The following is a 23,126-nucleotide window of genomic DNA, read 5'->3' as shown; positions in this document are numbered from 1 at the left end:
ATGAATAGATTTTGGCATTTTGTGTCGTTTCTACGAAATTTCGTGATTATGGGCTGGATTTATGTACAAATTCTACATGAAGTACTTCGAATTTCAGCAGCAACAACAGTGTACTGTTGACCTCTGCAAGTGTTTGTCTGTTCTGCCACTGAATGTTTGAAATCATAATGTGTGAAAAATATGAAGACTTTCTATAGCAATAAATAAAAAGACGCTATGGAATATAATGTTTATTTCATTTTGAGTGGAGTAAGGAGGATGTAATTGCTCTTGGAATATAGTCAAATTTACAGTACAATTTCAAAATGTTTAATCAAGCTTGAGAACCCATGACATGGCTCATGTAATTCGGATTTACAGAACTAATAAAGCACATTTTGAGAAAATTCAGGATGTAAAACTGTAAGTATATTTTTTGCCATTCTTATTACCAGCTAAAGAAGACAGTTTATGCCTTGTCACTTGGATGTTATTTGTATGGATACTGTCTGGCATCTATAGCTTGCCTAAATCCGAAACATTGTATCAAAAAGTTAACGTGGAATGTGCCAAAGCAGCTGGTATTTGGCAGTCCACGAACATCTGCTTTAGTTCATTCAGTTGGTTTACTTCATCCACAGACAAATAAAATAAATCAAAAGTGCTGGCCTCTGTGTCCATTGTTTGTTTCCAATGGAATGTAGTTCTTTTGTTCACATGAGTTTAATATCAATTGCACGTAAATTTAATATCGTAAAATACTGAACAATTCTGACAATGCAAAGTTAATGGAGAAAAAAACGAGCATATAATAAGAAGTGTTTTAGTGAAAACCCCACGCTGATATGACCATCCATTCAAGTGGAGCTGTAATAACAAGATTACAAAGTATCACCATTATTCATTTTAAACTCACGAGACCATGGGATGAAATTGAATATGTAAAGTTTCAAGGCAATCCTCCAAGTGTTTAAGGAGGAAAAATGATAACAAACTTGTGCTGATGGATGGATGGGCAATGGACAACAGACCATCCCATAAGCTTTTTCTGTTCTATGACTAAAAAATTCATCTAATAACATAATCTGAAGAAACAAATGCCATGTTTTATTTTGCCTTATGTTTTATCTTTTATTCTGATATCGTCTTATTTTGGGGGCAGTTCAATCTTCTCAAGGGTAAGTTCAGTTATCAAATCTGCTTGCCACAAAACTTGTTTATCTAACAAGTTTTATGTGTTTCTGAAAATACTGTCCTTTGTTTTTGCATTAAAGGTAAAAAGTATACCATGAGGCAATCAATGATGACATAAATTATTTTGTCTCGATGAAGTGCTAGAGTGTGATCAGATTACATGATTTACATGATTTATGCTGCAGATCTGTGGGGTAATCTCAAATGAAGCATGAAATATAGGTCATAGTTACCTGATCTTGTGGTAATCCTATTTTACCTACATGTGCATCTAAGCTTCATGACTCTACTGCCAATAGTCAGGATTCACGAATATAGGTCACAGAAGTCTTCTCTTATGGTTAGGACTCTTAAATTTATTGAAACTGACACCAACATTAAAAGATACAGAATTACTTTCCGTCTTGTGAAGTGATTGAAAACTGCATCATCTTATCCATAAAATTTGTTACCCAAGATCCTTTATAAAATTCTTATAAGTCCATTTCATGTAATACCAATATGATATCTTCTCTGAAATCCCAAATTAAGTATGACACTTGTTAGTACTACAGTATTCTTGGCAAAAGGCAATGTGCAGACAACATTGCTGTCACTATAGGCACTAGTACTGAATACAATACAATCTTATCTGTACGAGTATGACTGACATAAATTACATTGGCAAAAAATTAAAAACAAAAATGAATTCAAAATACCAAAGTATACAAATAATGACAGTTGGTTGTGTGGGATTTTAAAACCATTTTTCTGCACTTGATAGGCTATATATGGCAGCCAATATATTTGGTAGGGCATGAACCCAGGAAGGACCACTGACCCACAGGCAAAATACAGACAACCTTTCTCACGTGTCCAAAATGGCCTAGCCAAGACTCAAACCCACATGAACAAAGGTGAGATGTCAGTGACATATAAAGGCATCTTGGTCACCCAGGGTTTCTATATATAATGTGCAGAATATGAATATCAATGATCAAGTGTTATAGATATTTTTATACAGATGCAAACAAGACACCAATGAGTTGACTCTTTTCTTCAAGCATTTAAAAATAGGTCACTTCATGTCCTGATCTCATTTTGTAACTCATGAAAAAGTAGATTTACAAACAAAAATCAGAAGCACAGTTCTCTAGGTGGTGGTCTGGTTGGGATTCTTCCCAATGTAAATGTTGGGGCTAGATATTGTTCCTTTTCATTCTCTGTCAACTGATCCATAGGAGTATACAAAGAAGATTCCTGGACTCCTCCCTGTGCCCCCTGAATCCCAAATCCAGATGTATTGCTAGAGGCTTGCCCCTGACTTAAGAATGGAGAACCAGATGGCACTGTAATAGGCTGTCCAAACAAAGAACCACTGAGAGCAGCTGAATTTTGTGTCTGCTGACTTCCAAATGGGGACCCAAATCCAGCGGTCCCACTTTCAAACAATCCTGTTTTGGGCCCTTGAGGGGAAAAAGATGTTCCACCAATACTAGGTCCTTTTCCAAATAAGCCTGATGTACCTAATGTAGATGGGGATGAAAAGGGACTTGAAGTAATAGAAGCTTGACCTGATGTTTGTCCAAAGGTAGATTGTCCAACAGAACTCTGTCCAAAGCTACTCTGCTGTCCAAACGAGCTTTGCTGCTCACCAAATGCACTAGACAGTTGACTAAATGTACTTGCTGGCTTGCCAAACAGTCCAGGAGAAGGAAAAGAGGAAGTGCTGGGTTTCCCAAATAATCCTCCTGTGTTACCTGTGTTCCCACTTCCAACACCAAAAGGTGATGATGAGGTAGACGATGAATCTGAAAAAGAATAAATTTTAAAAATATTAAATAACACAATATCATAAATATCAAAATCAATATCATTTGCCATACAGAAAATTGATGTAAATAAATCTGATTAGGTAGAAAGTATGTGTGTGTGTCTGTGTTATTTTGATTTTTAACCTAGCTTTAACAATTTTTCAATCATATTACTACAATGTCTGCAGTGTGACAGTTTATAGTGATGTCTAGCACTGGGGCATCATGCCACAGACATGTAGCATGATGTCCCACCCAGTCACATTATCCTGACACCAGGCCAACCAGTCCTAACACTAACCTCTTAATGCTGAGCACCAAGCGAGGCAGCTGTTAGTACCATTTTTGTAAGCCTTTGGTATGACTTGGCCAGGGATTGAACCCACGACCTCCCACATCCTAGGCAGATGATCTAACCACTAGGCCACCAGAGCAGTCAATTAGGTAGAAAGTTCAATGTAAACCTACAGAGTGTCTCAAGAAAGAGATAAACTTTTGGCATGATTATTTGCATGGGGCAAAGACTATCTGAGCTTCACTGTGCCTTTACATTTTTTCTCACAAATTCATCCACTACAGGATTCATTTCAGAACTGGCATGATTGATTGAGCAGCCCTAGGTAACTACTTCATCTCATTCTATAGCAAATACTGAATATTATTTTTTGCCAAAATTAGTGAAATTTACATTCCTGTAAATAACAATCAATTCTAAGATTTTTTAAACCATAGAGAGGTTCATTTGTAATAAATTTAGACTTTAATCCAACATCAATTTTGTTATAACAGGTGCTTTTCAATCCCAATATTTTCAGTTTTAATGAACAGTGACACTGTTTATCATTTATTTTCCCTTTAAAAAAAGAGATGATAATCTACTATGCAAAAAAAATTCTCAGGAATTCAAGATAAGATTATTTCTTCTTTTTAACTGCTGTAACCAGCTCAGATATTATCGAATAATAAGATTTTCAAATTAACCATTATTGCAGCCATATTGGATGTAAGACTGGCACAGTTTCATTTAGGATAATTTAGACACCATTAAAAGACGTTTGGTGATAACTTTATGATGATATGACCATCCATTCAGAAGAATTAGTGCAATAAGATTTTCAATATATTCGTTCTGGCAGTCATATCTGAGGCCAGACAGGCACCATTTACACTGAGGACCTACTAGCTATCATAATTGGTATTCTAATGAATGTTGATAAAACTTTCCATTTAGGAGGCGTAGCAATATCAAGATTTTTGATGATGGCCATACTGCATCTCAGATATTCATTTAATGCCAACTAGACATCACAAGAAGTCGTCTTGTGAAAACCCAATGATATATGACTTTCCATCAAGAAGTTGTGAAAACCCAATGATATGACTTTCCATCTAGAAGTTGTGAAAATCCAATGATGACAGGACTTTCCGTCTAGAAGTTGTGAAAACCCAATGATGATATGACTTTCCATCTAGAAGTTGTGAAAACCCAATGATGATATGACTTTCCATCTAGAAGTTGTGAAAACCCAATGATGATGACTCTCCATCTAGAAGTTGTGAAAACCCAATGATGATATGACTTTCCATCTAGAAGTTGTGAAAACCCAATGATGATGACTCTCCATCTAGAAGTTGTGAAAACTCAATGATGATATGACTTTCCATCTAGAAGTTGTGAAAACCCAATGATGATATGACTTTCCATCTAGAAGTTGTGAAAACCCAATGATGATATGACTTTCCATCTAGAAGTTGTGAAAACCCAATGATGACATTACTTTCCATCTAGAAGTTGTGAAAACCCAATGATGATGACTCTCCATCTAGAAGTTGTGAAAACCCAATGATGATATGACTTTCCATCTAGAAGTTGTGAAAACCCAATGATGATATGACTTTCCATCTAGAAGTTGTGAAAACCCAATGATGATATGACTTTCCATCTAGAAGTTGTGAAAACCCAATGATGATGACTCTTCATCTAGAAGTTGTGAAAACCCAATGATGATATGACTTTCCATCTAGAAGTTGTGAAAACCCAATGATGATGACTCTCCATCTAGAAGTTGTGAAAACCCAATGATGATATGACTTTCCATCTAGAAGTTGTGAAAACCCAATGATGATGACTCTCCATCTAGAAGTTGTGAAAACCCAATGATGATATGACTTTCCATCTAGAAGTTGTGAAAACCCAATGATGATGACTCTCCATCTAGAAGTTGTGAAAACCCAATGATATGACTTTCCATCTAGAAGTTGTGAAAATCCAATGATGACAGGACTTTCCATCTAGAAGTTGTGAAAACCCAATGATGATATGACTTTCCATCTAGAAGTTGTGAAAACCCAATGATGATGACTCTCCATCTAGAAGTTGTGAAAACCCAATGATGATATGACTTTCCATCTAGAAGTTGTGAAAACCCAATGATGACATTACTTTCCATCTAGAAGTTGTGAAAACCCAATGGTGATGACTCTCCATCTAGAAGTTGTGAAAACCCAATGATGATATGACTTTCCATCTAGAAGTTGTGAAAACCCAATGATGATGACTCTCCATCTAGAAGTTGTGAAAACCCAATGATGATATGACTTTCCATCTAGAAGTTGTGAAAACCCAGTGATGATGACTCTCCATCAAGAAGTTGTGAAAACCCAATGATGACATTACTTTCAATCTAGAAGCTGTGAAAACCCAATGATGATGACTCTCCATCAAGAAGTTGTGAAAACCCAATGATGACATTACTTTCCATCTAGAAGTTGTGAAAACCCAATGATGATATGACTCTCCATCTAGAAGTTGTGAAAACCCAATGATGATATGACTTTCCATCTAGAAGTTGTGAAAACCCAATGATGACATTACTTTCCATCTAGAAGTTGTGAAAACCCAATGATGATATGACTTTCCATCTAGAAGTTGTGAAAACCCAATGATGATATGACTTTCCATCTAGAAGTTGTGAAAACCCAATGATGATATGACTTTCCATCTAGAAGTTGTGAAAACCCAATGATGACATTACTTTCCATCTAGAAGTTGTGAAAACCCAATGATGATGACTCTCCATCTAGAAGTTGTGAAAACCCAATGATGATATGACTTTCCATCTAGAAGTTGTGAAAACCCAATGATGATATGACTTTCCATCTAGAAGTTGTGAAAACCCAATGATGATATGACTTTCCATCTAGAAGTTGTGAAAACCCAATGATGATATGACTTTCCATCTAGAAGTTGTGAAAACCCAATGATGATGACTCTCCATCTAGAAGTTGTGAAAACCCAATGATGATATGACTTTCCATCTAGAAGTTGTGAAAACCCAATGATGATGACTCTCCATCTAGAAGTTGTGAAAACCCAATGATGACATTACTTTCAATCTAGAAGCTGTGAAAACCCAATGATGATGACTCTCCATCAAGAAGTTGTGAAAACCCAATGATGACATTACTTTCCATCTAGAAGTTGTGAAAACCCAATGATGATATGACTTTCCATCTAGAAGTTGTGAAAACCCAATGATGATATGACTTTCCATCTAGAAGTTGTGAAAACCCAATGATGACATTACTTTCCATCTAGAAGTTGTGAAAACCCAATGATGATATGACTTTCCATCTAGAAGTTGTGAAAACCCAATGATGATATGACTTTCCATCTAGAAGTTGTGAAAACCCAATGATGATATGACTTTCCATCTAGAAGTTGTGAAAACCCAATGATGACATTACTTTCCATCTAGAAGTTGTGAAAACCCAATGATGATATGACTCTCCATCTAGAAGTTGTGAAAACCCAATGATGATATGACTTTCCATCTAGAAGTTGTGAAAACCCAATGATGATATGACTTTCCATCTAGAAGTTGTGAAAACCCAATGATGATATGACTTTCCATCTAGAAGTTGTGAAAACCCAATGATGATATGACTTTCCATCTAGAAGTTGTGAAAACCCAATGATGATGACTCTCCATCTAGAAGTTGTGAAAACCCAATGATGATATGACTTTCCATCTAGAAGTTGTGAAAACCCAATGATGATGACTCTCCATCTAGAAGTTGTGAAAACCCAATGATGATATGACTTTCCATCTAGAAGTTGTGAAAACCCAATGATGATATGACTCTCCATCTAGAAGTTGTGAAAACCCAATGATGATATGACTTTCCATCTAGAAGTTGTGAAAACCCAATGATGATGACTCTCCATCTAGAAGTTGTGAAAACCCAATGATATGACTTTCCATCTAGAAGTTGTGAAAATCCAATGATGACATTACTTTCCATCTAGAAGTTGTGAAAACCCAATGATGATATGACTTTCCATCTAGAAGTTGTGAAAACCCAATGATGACATTACTTTCCATCTAGAAGTTGTGAAAACCCAATGATGATGACTCTCCATCTAGAAGTTGTGAAAACCCAATGATATGACTTTCCATCTAGAAGTTGTGAAAACCCAATGATGATGACTCTCCATCTAGAAGTTGTGAAAACCCAATGATGATATGACTTTCCATCTAGAAGTTGTGAAAACCCAATGATGATATGACTTTCCATCTAGAAGTTGTGAAAACCCAATGATGATGACTCTCCATCTAGAAGTTGTGAAAACCCAATGATGATATGACTTTCCATCTAGAAGTTGTGAAAACCCAATGATGACATTACTTTCAATTTAGAAGCTGTGAAAACCCAATGATGATGACTCTCCATCAAGAAGTTGTGAAAACCCAATGATGACATTACTTTCCATCTAGAAGTTGTGAAAACCCAATGATGATATGACTCTCCATCTAGAAGTTGTGAAAACCCAATGATGATATGACTTTCCATCTAGAAGTTGTGAAAACCCAATGATGACATTACTTTCCATCTAGAAGTTGTGAAAACCCAATGATGATATGACTTTCCATCTATAAGTTGTGAAAACCCAATGATGATATGACTTTCCATCTAGAAGTTGTGAAAACCCAATGATGACATTACTTTCCATCTAGAAGTTGTGAAAACCCAATGATGATATGACTCTCCATCTAGAAGTTGTGAAAACCCAATGATGATATGACTTTCCATCTAGAAGTTGTGAAAACCCAATGATGATATGACTTTCCATCTAGAAGTTGTGAAAACCCAATGATGATATGACTTTCCATCTAGAAGTTGTGAAAACCCAATGATATGACTTTCCATCTAGAAGTTGTGAAAATCCAATGATGACATTACTTTCCATCTAGAAGTTGTGAAAACCCAATGATGATATGACTTTCCATCTAGAAGTTGTGAAAACCCAATGATATGACTTTCCATCTAGAAGTTGTGAAAATCCAATGATGACATTACTTTCCATCTAGAAGTTGTGAAAACCCAATGATGATATGACTCTCCATCTAGAAGTTGTGAAAACCCAATGATGATATGACTTTCCATCTAGAAGTTGTGAAAACCCAATGATGATATGACTTTCCATCTAGAAGTTGTGAAAACCCAATGATGATATGACTCTCCATCTAGAAGTTGTGAAAACCCAATGATGATGACTCTCCATCTAGAAGTTGTGAAAACCCAATGATGATATGACTTTCCATCTAGAAGTTGTGAAAACCCAATGATGATATGACTTCCCATCTAGAAGTTGTGAAAACCCAATGATGATATGACTCTCCATCTAGAAGTTGTGAAAACCCAATGATGATATGACTTTCCATCTAGAAGTTGTGAAAACCCAATGATGATATGACTTTCCATCTAGAAGTTGTGAAAACCCAATGATGATATGACTCTCCATCTAGAAGTTGTGAAAACCCAATGATGATATGACTTTCCATCTAGAAGTTGTGAAAACCCAATGATGATATGACTTTCCATCTAGAAGTTGTGAAAACCCAATGATGATATGACTTCCCATCTAGAAGTTGTGAAAATCCAATGATGACATTACTTTCCATCTAGAAGTTGTGAAAACCCAATGATGATGACTCTCCATCTAGAAGTTGTGAAAACCCAATGATGATGACTCTCCATCTAGAAGTTGTGAAAACCCAATGATGATGACTCTCCATCTAGAAGTTATGAAAACCCAATGATGATGACTCTCCATCTAGAAGTTGTGAAAACCCAATGATGATATGACTTTCCATCTAGAAGTTGTGAAAACCCAATGATGATATGACTTCCCATCTAGAAGTTGTGAAAACCCAATGATGATATGACTTCCCATCTAGAAGTTGTGAAAACCCAATGATGACATGACTTTCCATCTAGAAGTTGTGAAAATCCAATAATTATACAACTTTCCATCTCGCATTAAGATTTTTAAGATTGGCTATCAGATTGGCATCATGTATTTAAGACCAACTAAACACTATACGAAGTCTTCCAGTGACATCCCCATGCTGATAGGACTTTCTGGCAAGTAAAAGCAATAACAAGGTTTCCAAGATGGCTGCCATAGGGCCATATTTGACATCCAATTGGCACCATTTTCATCAGGATCAACCAGGCAACAAAATAAGTCTTTCAGTGAAACTCCAATACTGACATGACTGTATATGAAGAAGTAGTAGCAATGTGGCAGTGTTATTGGATGTCTGATCAGCAGCATTTTCAATTAGGACCAACTAAACCATGGAACGAACATGTGTAAAGTTTCACAGCAGTCCTCAAATTACTTCAGGAGGAGAAGGAGTAATAACAAACCTGTACTAATAAACAAACAGACACTGGACAATAAGCCATACAGTACATGCATCACATTTTATGGATTCCCCACTCAATCCAGTGGACACGAGAAAGTCCTCTCAGTCTGGTGGATTTCCCCCCAGTATGGAAATTCACTTAACCTATTGGAAGTCTGTCACTGATTTAATTGCAATTGTTACAGTAGTGGGTTTTATGGCCCCAATCATTCATTCTATTGTATTTGCTCCATGTAACACACATAACAGAAAAAATGAGGTTGTACATTTTTGTATATCTTCCCACCCCTGTCCATAACGGACCATACATCAGAACAACTGCCTAGCTACAATGTACATTCCTGTTGATTACATATACATGTACCTCTTAGCATGCACAGAAGCATAAATTTACATACGGATCCACATCAAGTGGTGAAACTGTGTAAAGGTTATTCATTTTTTATAGTCTCCCTTTTATTTCCATGATTATGGGCATTAAAGTAAACACATCTAGTTCATGAGATAATGTATCGCATGGACATACATATTTGAGTCACAAGTACTAAATAAGCTGGCCTAGCAGCAGTTCAATATTGGAAAGTGATGTGTACATTTCATTGGGTGGATACATGTTAAGCAAACAATGTAACAGTGACTGGAAGAGTGAAAAATAAATCGCTGCATTTCTCACATTTTTTTATTTTAATAATGGAATGAAACCCACTAATACTTCTGAGAGATTTCTTATTCTTTTTTAAAGACCGTAACTTTTCCCTGTCTCTCATTAAAATTACAATATTTAAACTTCGCATATTTTGTGATGCACCTAAATAGCCTCAGCGCTCTTTGCTCAAAATTTTTTCATTCATCTCTTGCTATACAAGTTTGAGTGGGTGAGTCTTCGAATATTAAACAGCACTGTGTACAACAGAGCATTCTCTTCTAAGCGCTGTAGCTGAGCCAACAGGTAAGTTCCACATGATGTAGTGGATGCCCATTATTACATAATTATACTACTGGGGCAATGTTATGTATATTTGATTTAATATATATTTATTTCAATTTAATTGTTTGTCAGTTTTAAAAAAATTATTTTTCATTACATGATACTGTAATATAAATTTATTCACTAGAGATGATACTTTTTCAGAAAATAGTTTGACCTTGACTGTTAGTTTATAAGCACCAAGTGTTAATCTAAATCCTGACCTTGTTTCAAAATTTGTGGCAACCATCGTAAACAAGTTCTATTTTACGCTCATGCAATATTGTGGAACAAGAACAGTTGTTTATAAAAATTTATTCAGCTATCAGAAACCGGAGTGATAATTCTTGTTTCTACAAGGAACTGTAGACTTCAACACTACAGATTGTAGCGTATGTCATTGTCTTCCATCTTGGATTCTTTGTTAAGATTTGAATGTGAAATCAGTCGAACATTTTGTTATTAGGACTACTAAAATTTTATTCTTGGATTATTTTTGGATTTGATTCTATAAAACCGTAAGTTCATATTGTTTTCATTTTTACAGAATTTTTCCATGGAAAAAAAATTACTGTAATTTTTTCAAAGCTTGTTGATTTCACACTTTTTATTGTGTTACTGTTTATTCAAGCCTAAACACGTGACAGGCAATCACACTTAATCCATCCACTACAAGCATGTGGACAATCCACAATGACAACTATATCCAGTCTGTGATGAAAACAGCATGAAAGGAATAAGGTCAACCATGTGATAGATCTACCACAAAATGTTATGTGTGCACTGTACCATGATCTTTTCTGGTCTATGAAAAACAGAGCTTAAAAAAAATAAAAATATAAAGATACTTACTACTAAAAAGAGATACTTGACCAGATCCAGAGCTGAAAAAAAAGATAAAATTATTATATTCAGACTGGATACATTGAATTACCATATATTTTTTAAATATAAGACCATTTATTAAGATAGGCCTATCCCCACTTTATAAAATCCAAGCAAACTAGAAGGAATGGCAGTTGGGATGCAGGTGTGTGCATACATGTCAGCCCCAAGAGTGATTTAAGTTTAATTATTGCTAATACAAGTGGCCAAAAAGTGTAATCCGAGCATAAAAAGTGTAAATTATATTTTACATGCCATAACTAAAGTACCTTACATGAAGAAAACCCTCAAAACTACATTTCTTTTGCTATGTTGATTAGAACCAAAATACAAGCACAAAACATACTGACAAATTATTTATAGTCAACTCTCACTTTAATTAATCTACATGTCTAACTTCACTGAATGATTGTGAAGTTCAAAAATTTTGCAATGAGCACAATGTGCTCATGAATCCAAGTGCTGTAATGCATCACTCTTATATTCTTCTTTACAAATTTGTAAAATGATATCGATTGGTCCATTTCCTGATCGGACATGTTTTGAAGTTTGAAAAGAACCATCTACTCTAACATTTTTCATTCACAGAACATCCATAAGTCACATCATTAATACCAGTTTTGCTGAACAGCTGTTGCCATTTTTTTAAAAGTAAAGACTGGTCCATTACCTAACTATATTATCAATATAATAAAATTTGTTGATAGGCAACATTTCAAATCAAAGAGACCATTCTGTTTTCTTGGAAATGTGTCAGATACAATTGCTATAAATATAAAACAATGAAAGCAAATGTACCTCTAGGATGGAGAAAATGTACTCTTATTCTTTTTTTATGCACCAATCTTCTTTTTTAGAATATTCTCAAATTTATATGATGAATGGCATTATACAAATGATGATAAAACTGACAAGTACAACTTTTTGATGCTTTATTTTTGTTTCATTTTCGATGAGCCATAAAAGCATAATCCGTATACAGCTGAATGTAAGACATAAATAGGTGAGAGAAAAAAAGCATAATAATTATGGCAAAAAAGTAATTGTTGGCATTTATGTGTGTGTATGTGTTGCTAACAAAAACCTATTCCCATCTTTGGGTCCACTTCTGTTTTAGTTTGCTTCTCCAATCAAGAGTTTGTTTTAGACACAACAACCACATATCAGTTAATATTTGTTATAACATTACATATTTTTCATTCCATGTAGTACCAATCTTAATCTGATATGGTTTTCAGTCCATAATAATAATAATAATAATAACAACAATAATAATAATATTAATGAGGACTTTGTATAGCGCCTAATCTTTAGAAGCTCTAAGTGCTTGACAACATTAGACAACACCTATAAGATAAAAAACATATAATGATATGATTACAAACAAAAACACCATGAAATTAGAAAACAAAAGCATGTTGAGAATATTTAAGGTAGGAAACATTATTAGGTCTTTAAGTTTGTTCTTGCAGTCAAAATAAGTGAGTTTTGAGAGCACTCTTGAATGTGATCACTGTATCTTTGTGTCTAAGTTCAGTGGGCAATTCATTCCATGTTGTTGGGCCCTGGTATGCAAAAGAACTCTGTCCATATGACTTTGTTTTCATAGTGGAAATAATGAGTATACAATTGTCAGAAGAGGAGCATAAGTATATTGCTGGTGTGTACACATGGGTGAGGTTGGATAGGTATGTTGGACTATAGTCCGTCAGTGAAACGTAGCACAGAGAACAAATTTTGTGTTTGATTCTGGATCGAATGGATATCCAGTGTAGGGTACAGAGCAGCGGGGAGGTGTGCTCTGATCTTGGTACTCTAAGTATGATCCGAGCAGCTGTGTTTTGAACTATGTGAAGTTTCTGGAGTAGATATTGAGATGAACCAGACAGAATTGAGTTACAATAGTCCAGTCTTGAAAGTACTAATGAACAAGCAAGTGTTTTAGAGGCATCAACTGAAAGATATTTGCGAATTGAGCTGATGCGTCTCAACTCAAGATATGCAGCCTTGCATATGTTCATGACATGTTGGTGCAATGTGAGAGTACTGTCCAGAGTAACACCTAGGTTTCGTACTGACTGTGTGAATTTAATGTTGGTGTTGCAGATATTTATTGTTTGAGGTAAAGGATGTGAATGAGAAAGTCTTTGTATTGTGATCAGAATGGCCTCAGTTTTATCATCATTCATCTGCAGCTTGTTACATGTCATCCATGATTTCACATCAGAAATGCACCTCTCTACACCTTGGATGGTAGCATCAACTTCAGCTGGGTGGCTAGATTTGTATATTTGGGTGTCATCACTGTACAACTGGTGAGACACTGGATGATGATCTATGACAGCGAATGAGTGTACAGAATGAAGAGAACAGGTCCAAGAACAGACCCCTGTGGAACACCACAATATAGATCAATTGGGCTTGAGTTTATTCCATTTGCAGACACAATTTGTGTCCTATTGACCAAGTAGGACTTGAACCACAGTAAGGCTGTATCATGAATGCCAAATACATGCTGGGGACGGTGAAGTAATATATCGTGGTCTATTGTGTCAAATGCAGCAGACAAATCAAGGAGGGTGAGGACTGTAATCTTTCCGCTATCCAAAGCAGAGAGAATGTCATTAACTACTTTTAGAAGAGTAGTTTCAGTACTGTGGCAAGGGTGATATGCAGATTGTACATTGCTAAAAAGACTGTTTGAATTCAGATGAGATACAAGCTGGGATAGAACAACCTTTTCTAAGATTTCTGATATGAATGGGAGATTAGAAACTGGGTGGTAGTTCTTTAAATCGTTATGGTCTAGTGTTGGTTTCTTCAGCAGAGGCTTTACAATGGCAGTTTTGAAAAATGATGGGAATTCCCCTGATGAGAGAGAGGTATTAATAACATCAGTCAGTGAAAGCAATACTGGATCTAAGCACTCTAGCAGCTGTAATGTTGGAATTGGATCAAGTTCACATGACTTTGGTGCACTCTTCATCAGGATTGTACATACAAAATCCATAGAGACAGGTTCAAATGCTACTAATGGTTGCCACTCAAATTCTGTATCCCAACTGTATGGTGACAACGAGTCAATTAAAATTGTGGTGTCAACCTTGTCTCTAATGGTTTGTACTTTGTCACAGAAGAAATTTGCAAACATGTCCAGAAGGTCGACTGGAGAGAAGGTAGTCGGAAGTGGTGTCAAGTGTTCCTTGACATTAGCTTGTTAGTAATCTCAAAGAGCTCTTTGCAGCTGGAACTTTCCATGACCTTAGTAGTGTAGCGGCTGATTTTGCTGCATGGACTATATTTGTGACATTCTTCTTAGATTTGCTTATGAATAGTGAGTCTGGTGGAAAGCCAAAGCCTTTCAGCTTTATGGCGGTCTCTTTTAGCAGTATGAAGCTGGTCCCCAACACTGCAACACCATGGAGAACACTTTTGAATTGATACTCTGCACTTGGTAGCTGAGGCATGTTTGTTGAGCAATGAACGCAGGCAGTTATCGAGTTGTTCTGCTGTAGGAGGTAAGCAAGTTGTTAGGTTTGCTTGGATGTCAATGCATTAGTTTGGTTCTATTTATCATACAGATGTTTCTCTTAGTAGCAGATAAACGTGGAGGATTAGGGACTGATAGGTAAAGATGGCATATAATGCACAGATGATTTGATGCAAGTTCATGGGATACCAGGGAGGACCGTAGAATGTTATCATCAGGTCTATGAAGAATCCAGTCTAAAATGTGACCATGTTTATGGGTGGGTTGGTTAACTGACTGTTTGAGGTTGAAAACAATAATGGAATCTAGGAGTTTTGATGTGTTTGGGTTTCTGGGAAAGTCAAAGTGAAAGTTGAAATCTCCAAGAATAATCAGGTTGCCACCTATAGAATTTCCATACTTTAGGAGATTCATAAACTGCTCCAAAAAGAGAGATTCAGTCAGCTTGTTTTTTCTACTAGGAGGAGGGCGGTATAGGTAGAAAAAATAGACTTTGCTCCAGTGTGAGTGTGGTTTGGACTAGTTCAAATGATGTGTGGTCGAAATTGAATGTTGTGGTGTGGTTTAGACATTTGTTCATGGAGTTATCTGTGATGACAGCAATTCCACCTCCGCGAAAGTTATGGGGAAACGACTTGATGGAGTAACCAGTGGGTGTTAGATCCGCACACTTGAGTTCATTGCCTGATGTTTTCAGCCATGTTTCTGTCAGGAAAAAGACATCAATATTCTGGTTGTTGATAAAATTAACTATTTCTGTGCGCTTTTCCGGTAGTCCTACTGATTGGGCATTGAATAATGCAATACGCAGGGGACCATGTACCTATTATTTAATTTTCCATACATGTACCTAACAATCTGGACATTGCCTGTCTGTTTTACCACATTTTCCTTCAAAGATTTCTTGTCATTTGGGTCTTGGAAGTCCACCCCAATCCAAGCAGTCCATTGACAAATATGGTACTTTTAAGTCGTTTTATACAAAGGATATCAAATGCTCACAAATTCATGTGTACGGCTCAAGACCATGTAATCGATTCATATATATGAGACCGCATTCATTAAAGCTATAAAGTGTCATGCAAGGAATAAGGAAAATGTGTCATTTTGACAAAAAAAGACAAAGTTATGCTTCTGAAAAATTAACTCGATAACTTTTAAGGCCAACGTTCTGTAACATATCACACAAATAAAGAATACAAAAACTGTAAGAAATTATTTTCAATTTATGACATGTTGAAAATAATCGTAGATTTCTTCATGCACCACACTTGAGTTACAATAAATAAACAGTAAAATGGTAATATGCTTGTCAGCTGTCATAAGAGACCTAGGCCAAATATAGAATAATTCACAGGATTTCCCTGTTTAAAGTTCTGTTACCCTTTCCTTCTTTTTGTTGCCAGTTTACACCATGTTCTAACTATACTCACTATCAGTTGTGCAGGATTTCCCACTGTGACATTCACATCATCCCAGCATGGGTAGTATTACTTTAAGGAATAGTGACAGTTACGACTGTCCATTTTTTCTTCTTGGATTAAATGCATTATCTTAATTATTCAAATCTGATGACACTTTTAAACTCTTTTACTTCCACCAATCTGAATATTAAGTGAAGGTCCCATATGTACTAGTATCATTAACCACTCTTTTATGCACCACCATATCCAACAATGCATTTAAGCATGCCAATTTTTGCATAGTTTATCATACGTTTTTGGCTCTTGTTTGTATTCATTCTTCCATCTTCTGATGGAAATAAGCAGTATTTCAAAGCTTCGCTTTTGGAGCATAATAAAAGAAGAAGAGCACAAAATGATTTTCATCTCCAAACTATTATAAAGCATTATACAAAGATAAATATCATTAATACGATAAAGTTGATAAACTAACACAAATTTAATGTAGAATTAGTATTGAAACTTTTCTGATAATTGTATATAGTTGGCCATCAACACAGTTAAACTAGAAGAAAATGGAAGGCCTTCTAAGGACAATATGCCTCAAGTATTTATACTCAAACTCAATTTTCTTAGCAGTAACAAAATCAGATATAGTATTCATATTTTAACATGTCAGGTCAAGATAATAAAAAAAACAAGGCGTGTGCATGCATGTCAAGCCTATGGTCAAATTACTGCTGTAAACTATGTTCTTGGCCCTAAAGGAACAAAAGGTTGAAAAATAACTTGTATTGGTTTCATCATGATTAATGCCAGGTATGAAGAAAATCACTCAAGGGGATTAGGAAATATAAGCAATCAAAATACTTGAACCAAAACACCGACACAGATTTAGCATGTCTGGGACCTTGAATCAAAGGTCAAAGTGGTGGGTAAACTTGTAGCTGAATTGACTGTCTTAGCTCCATAATAATTAATTCCAAATAGGAAAAAATTCATTAGGGAGTTGAGCAAAAATACGCACTTGAAAAACCCCAGAGCCAAAACATTAAATGTAGATTTGTTTTGACTATGACTTTGGCTCCAAGGTCAAATGGGCAGGCAAGCATATCAAAGAATAATTCTCTTAGCTTCATAATGATTCATCCCAACTCTAGAGAAAGTCAATTAAGGGATTTATGAAATATAACAATTGAAAACATGAAACAAAACATAAACACAAATTTTTAATCTTATCCTATGGTGAATGAGGCAAGTACACATATCACTGAATAAACTGTGTTATTGATTTTTTCCAAAGTATGATGAAAATTCTCAAGGAGTTAAGAAACAGAGGCAAGTTAAAAATCTTTACCAAAAAGTTTAGCATTTTTTATGTGACCTTGATTCCAAGGTCAATGGGGTAAGATTGCATGTCAATGTCATAAGTAGAAAAGAATTGTCTCAGCTTCAGTATGACTCACAACAAGTATGGTGGGAATCTATCAATGGCTTCTGGAAATATAAGCCAGTGAAAATGTTAACTAAAGGCTTAATGCAAATTTTGTATGACCAACCTTCACCCTGGCCTAGAACTGAACATAAATTTCTCAGAAGGACTGAAAGATTGAAAAAATTACTAGTCCCACAGCTCATTTCAAGCACCTGTTGACAGATTATCTTATCTTCATAATGATTCATCCTGAGCATGATGAAAATCAATAAGGGTTTAGAAAATAAGCAAATTAAAAATTTAACCAAACTTGAAGAAACTGCTGACAATGCCACTACCACTGCCAGCTAAAAAGTGTTATGTCTAACTTCCCACTACCATGTGCTCCACACCAAGGAATGAATCAGTCTATTTTAACCTTGGTAAATTTAAAAAGTGAAACAATAATTCTCAAAGAACAGGTTTAATTTGTCTACGAGACAGATAAACAGGTGGTCTACTTTCACAGTATCTATATTAAAATCAGTGGCTTGATCTTTTGAATAAAATGACATCATTGAAATGATAATCATACAATTGTTCAGGCAAACAGTGAAGTTCAAAATGAAATATTCTGTTTTATAACCATCAAGCTGTATCATTTTTACTGTGTGGAAGTCCCGATTCCCATTCAACTGACTCCTGTGCATCAGCAAAGCCAGACTTGATATACAAGTTCCATTCTATAAAATTTTATGTTAATGATATAATGTCACTGATTTTTCACCTGAACAAGAGACCCAAGTGTGCCTAAAATTGTTCATCTGCACAGCTGGCCAACAAATCTTTACCAGTAGGATGCTTTCTGTTGGAATTTCTTCCAATGCTGTTGATTGCAGATGCTATAAAAACAATTGCTTAAAGGTTACTTTAGTATTTTTACAACCAACAACCATCTAATGGCACTTTCCAACGAAAGTCCTGCCTTGGATGTGGGAGATCACAGGTTTGAATCCTGGCAGTGTGATATCAAGGACTTATAAAAATGGTACAAAGCAGTTGCCTCACTAGGCACTCAGCTTTAAGAGGTTAATGTGACTGGGTGGGACATGATGCTACATGTCTGCGGAGTGATGCCCCAATGCTAACATTACTATAAACTGCCACACTGTAGACATTGTAGAAAACTTGTTAAAGCTACTTTAAAAATCTAAATCACATACACACACACACACACACACACACACTGTTAGGGCTGGTCAAATTAAATGGGGTTTTTTTGGTACATCAAGTTGTGTAAATATTTTGCTACTTGTAGTAATGGTGGAAATTTAATGGCAGATCTGCATAATTTGTATAAATGTGATGTTAGGATGTTTTGTGTCAAAGTTGGTCTGTTCAACGTTCTGTTTTTCATATTTTTGGTAACAGCAGCCATATCTGATGACATTGGCATTTTTGTACTAACTTAAAAGCCCTTTATACCCCCACACACACCGTGATTGAACATAAAACATATAAAGCCTAATAACCAAATGCAAGAGCAGCTGGCAAAGAAATCTGGGTAAAATTCTGTGTGTTGAAATTTCTCCAGTACTGGTGATTCCATATGTGTTGAACAAAATAGTTAAAGGTTTCTCTGGTTTATATATCTTCATCCATATTTCACTGCAACATATATATATTCAAATGCTGAAAGATGCTTATGCCAAAATATTTTGTGTCAAAATTGGTAAAATTCTATGCAGCATTGTTTTCTTATTGATAAAACTAGGTCTACTTTTATTAACAACATACAGCTGCATTTTATGGCAGAATGGTATTTTCAGTATAAATCTGAAAGATGTTGAAGCCAGAAATTTTCTATCAAATTTGGAACAATTCTATTCAAGAGTTTGGGAGAAGAAGTTTGTTAAAAGATTTTCTGCTTCAAATTATGGAAACCTCATTCAACAACACATACCCGGTATCCATAATTTGTATAAATCTGAAAAGCCTTCATATGTTTTCTATAAAGTCGAATTATATTCACTCGTTTTGGAGAAAAGATTTTTTTATTATACTAATGTGAGGCATATTCTATGGCAGATCAGAGTTATCTGTAAAAAGAACCCAACCCAACACTTGAAAGCCCTCTTAGCCAGGATGCTTTCCATTAAATCTGGATAAATTCTGCTGAGCAGTGTGGGAAGCTGTTCTTTGGTTTTCTGTTTTCAGCAACAGTGATAACAGTGGCCATATTTGATGGCAGATTGGCATCATCTGTATAAAACTTAGAGTTCTTCATATCTGGACACTATCTCTAAAGATTAGGCACATTCTATTCTGTTATTAAGAGGTTTTATTAAAGGTTTTTCTAATTTTAGCAACTGTTACTTTTCTTTTTAGTAACAATGACTATGGCTGAAAGGTCTTCCTGCTAGGTTGGTTTATGTCAAATTCTGTTGATCGGTTTTTCCTCGCGTGTGTGTGTGTATGTGTGTGTGTGTGTGTCTGTGTGTGTCAGTCAAAACATTTCAAGCCACGATGATCAGTGCCAAGTTTCAACAAAATTGGTAAAGTGGTTTCTGAGGAGCTTAAAATAGCAACTGTTGACAAACGAATAACACACAACACATTATGGATGCAGGTCCATACCATAAGCTTACCTGGACTTACAGCCATGTGAGCTAATCCACAAAAACTTATTTTATAAAATAAAAAAGTACAATAAATATTTTTTTAAACCAACTGATTCATGTTGTTTTGTATCTGCAACAGAAGCTATATCACTGTTTACCTATAGAAGGAAACTTTTACTAGCTGAAAAAGTAAGTTTTGGGGTAACCAAGGAGTGACCGACAAGAATAATTCATCATCAAAATTACATACAATAGCCAAATGCACATTGATGGCATGCAATATGCTTTCCACTTATCTAATTCAGTTATGCATTCACATGTACAATACACAATTAACCTCTTGATGGTATACACAATATACATTGTACAGTCATTATTATACAAAGTTAAAATCTGAATAAACACATTTTTTCCAGCCACACTTGTTTGAAGGATCTGCTGATTGACCAGGATGCATATAGGATAGAAGTATGTATAGGTCAAGAGTTAAACACAAATACTTAGCCTATGTTAGTAAAGCATAAAATATAGGCCACACTGACCCTCTTTGGTGGCATCAATCAATAAAATTTTGTGATAATAATATAAATAGCACCAATAAATTAGCTATATTTCCACAAAGTCACTGAAGCATGAAATGTAGGTTATGGAGACCTCTTTGGCAGCAAGGATGCATAACCTATCAACACATCCACTCACCAAGTTTCATCCTTGTAGATATTACAGTATGCATATAGCATGCCACGTGATCTTGAGCTATATGTAAAAACTGTACCAAAGCAAATACAAGATTAAATATAGACCATGATAACTTTTGTCTCATAAGGGTGTGGTAGTAAAATAGATGCATATCACCATAAATTTCACAATTTTAGCATGAGCTTGAGAAATGAACATCAGGGCCCAAGTAGCCAAGTGGTCTAAAGTGCTCTCCGTTATGGATCACTGCCATCTCACTTCTGTCTGTGTGAGTTCTATTCTCGGATTCAGCCAATGTGGGTATGTGAGAAAGCTTGCCAGTAGCTTCTCATAGGTTGGTGGTTCTTCATGGTGTTTTCCTGGGTTCTTCCTTCACCATTAATACTGGCCGCCATTTATAGCCTATCGTGTGCTGACAAATGGCGTCAAACCCCACAACAACAACAACAACAGAAATGAACATCAAACACAAACATTAATTAAAGTCAATGAAGCATAACATAAAGACCATAATGACTGACTACTGAAATGAGAAAGTAGTGCTTACAAAGATACACTCCAATACCAAGTTCCAGGATGCTATAAGGGACAATATGTACATGACATGCCAAAAAACAAAATTCAGAATTAGTCATCAGCTATATGCAAAAAATTACCTTATGCTGGTAAAATCGGAAATGTTAGTTACAAGGATCTTTTGTGTATGTGTGTGGTGGTACATGTATACAATTATCTCATTTTAATGATTCATGCATAAACTATGAAAACACTGTACCTTACAAGTATGAGTAAAGTAAGAATAGGAATACCATTATATGCTCACCGCATGTTTTATAGTCACTGATGTTGACATTTTTGGCACAGAAAATATTTTTCTTCTTTCTGCCATATATGTAATGTAGAAATAATGTTATTGTGTGGACCACATTTTTCTTCTTTCAGTCAGTGATCAGTGACCCTAACCTTTGACTTTCTGAGTCCCAAATCTTCAGGGTTCTTCCTTTGTTGAGGTGGAAGCCATCTACAAAGTCTAGTAACTGTAGATGGGAAGAGTTACTGTGCAGAACACAGTTTTCTTCTATCATTCCATGTCCTTAACAACTGACCTTAAGACTGAAAATGTCAGGGGTTTTCCTTACCCCAAGTACATGCTATTCACAAAATCATAGAGGTCATGATGAAGAATTGGAGTTACTGTGCAGAAAATATTTTCCTTGTTTTGGTCAGTGACCTTGACCTCTTAACATTAGAACCCAAAATCTACTGGGTTCTTTCTTACCCCATGTGCAAGCCATCCACAAAGTTCAGTAAATGTTGAAAGAGGACAGCTAAAGTTATTGTGCAGAAACAAAACTGGTAACAGATGTCATGACATATTATTCTCTGTCATATGGCTGGTGAATAAAAATGAATCAAGCAAACAATAATCATCCACTCCAGCCATGGGTTACATGTAAGCTTTAAAGGATCATAAAACAATATGCTTCTACTTGATTACGAATTACTGGAGACATTTTATTCATGTAAGAAATCTTATTCTTAAATTACCTTTCAGATCCTCGTCTTTTGCAGTCTTCTATGAAAGATATCTGAAAGTGTCAGCAAACCGTAGTGTTAATGCACATCTTACTTCTGTTTGTTTTCAATCAAAACTTGTTTTATTGAAAGACACTGTCCCTTGTTTTAATAATAAGTACTGCTATTCAGTTTTTAACAAATATCATCTTATTGCTCTAATTTTTCCATGACAGGACAAGACTTCCTTTCTTATAAATTTTCAAAATTATTGTGTGTGCAAACCAAAGATATCTTAGGTAAACATTTGCCAAAATTAGTATTATCATCAAGGATGGACTTGTTACAGCATGACTTGCTTAAAACTGATTTCACCACTTGTTCTGACCTAAGTTATTAAGGAGGATTATTATCAAGGATGGACTTGTTACAGCATAACTTGTTTGAAAC

At 35.5% G+C, this 23,126-nt stretch overlaps 1 protein-coding gene across 1 annotated transcript in view; it reads right to left on the bottom strand.

The window, feature by feature from the left end:
• Positions 1-217: 217 nt before the first annotated feature.
• Positions 218-23,126, bottom strand: part of LOC149795522 (nucleoporin NUP42-like) — a 53,844-nt gene continuing 30,935 nt past the window's right edge. Inside the window, exons 6-8 of the mRNA XM_089965327.1 lie at positions 22,710-22,750; positions 11,502-11,533; positions 218-2,963 (exon numbers count right to left, since the gene is read on the bottom strand). Of these exons, the coding sequence (XP_089821453.1) occupies positions 2,290-2,963; positions 11,502-11,533; positions 22,710-22,750 (747 nt within the window). The 3' untranslated portion in view covers positions 218-2,289. The remainder of the gene's footprint in view (positions 2,964-11,501; positions 11,534-22,709; positions 22,751-23,126) is intronic.

This window comes from Sinohyriopsis cumingii, chromosome 7 (genome assembly GCF_028554795.1).
Source record: "Sinohyriopsis cumingii isolate HCF-2022 chromosome 7, ASM2855479v2, whole genome shotgun sequence".
NCBI lineage: Eukaryota > Metazoa > Mollusca > Bivalvia > Unionida > Unionidae > Sinohyriopsis > Sinohyriopsis cumingii.
This window is presented reverse-complemented; position numbering and strand designations above follow the sequence as displayed.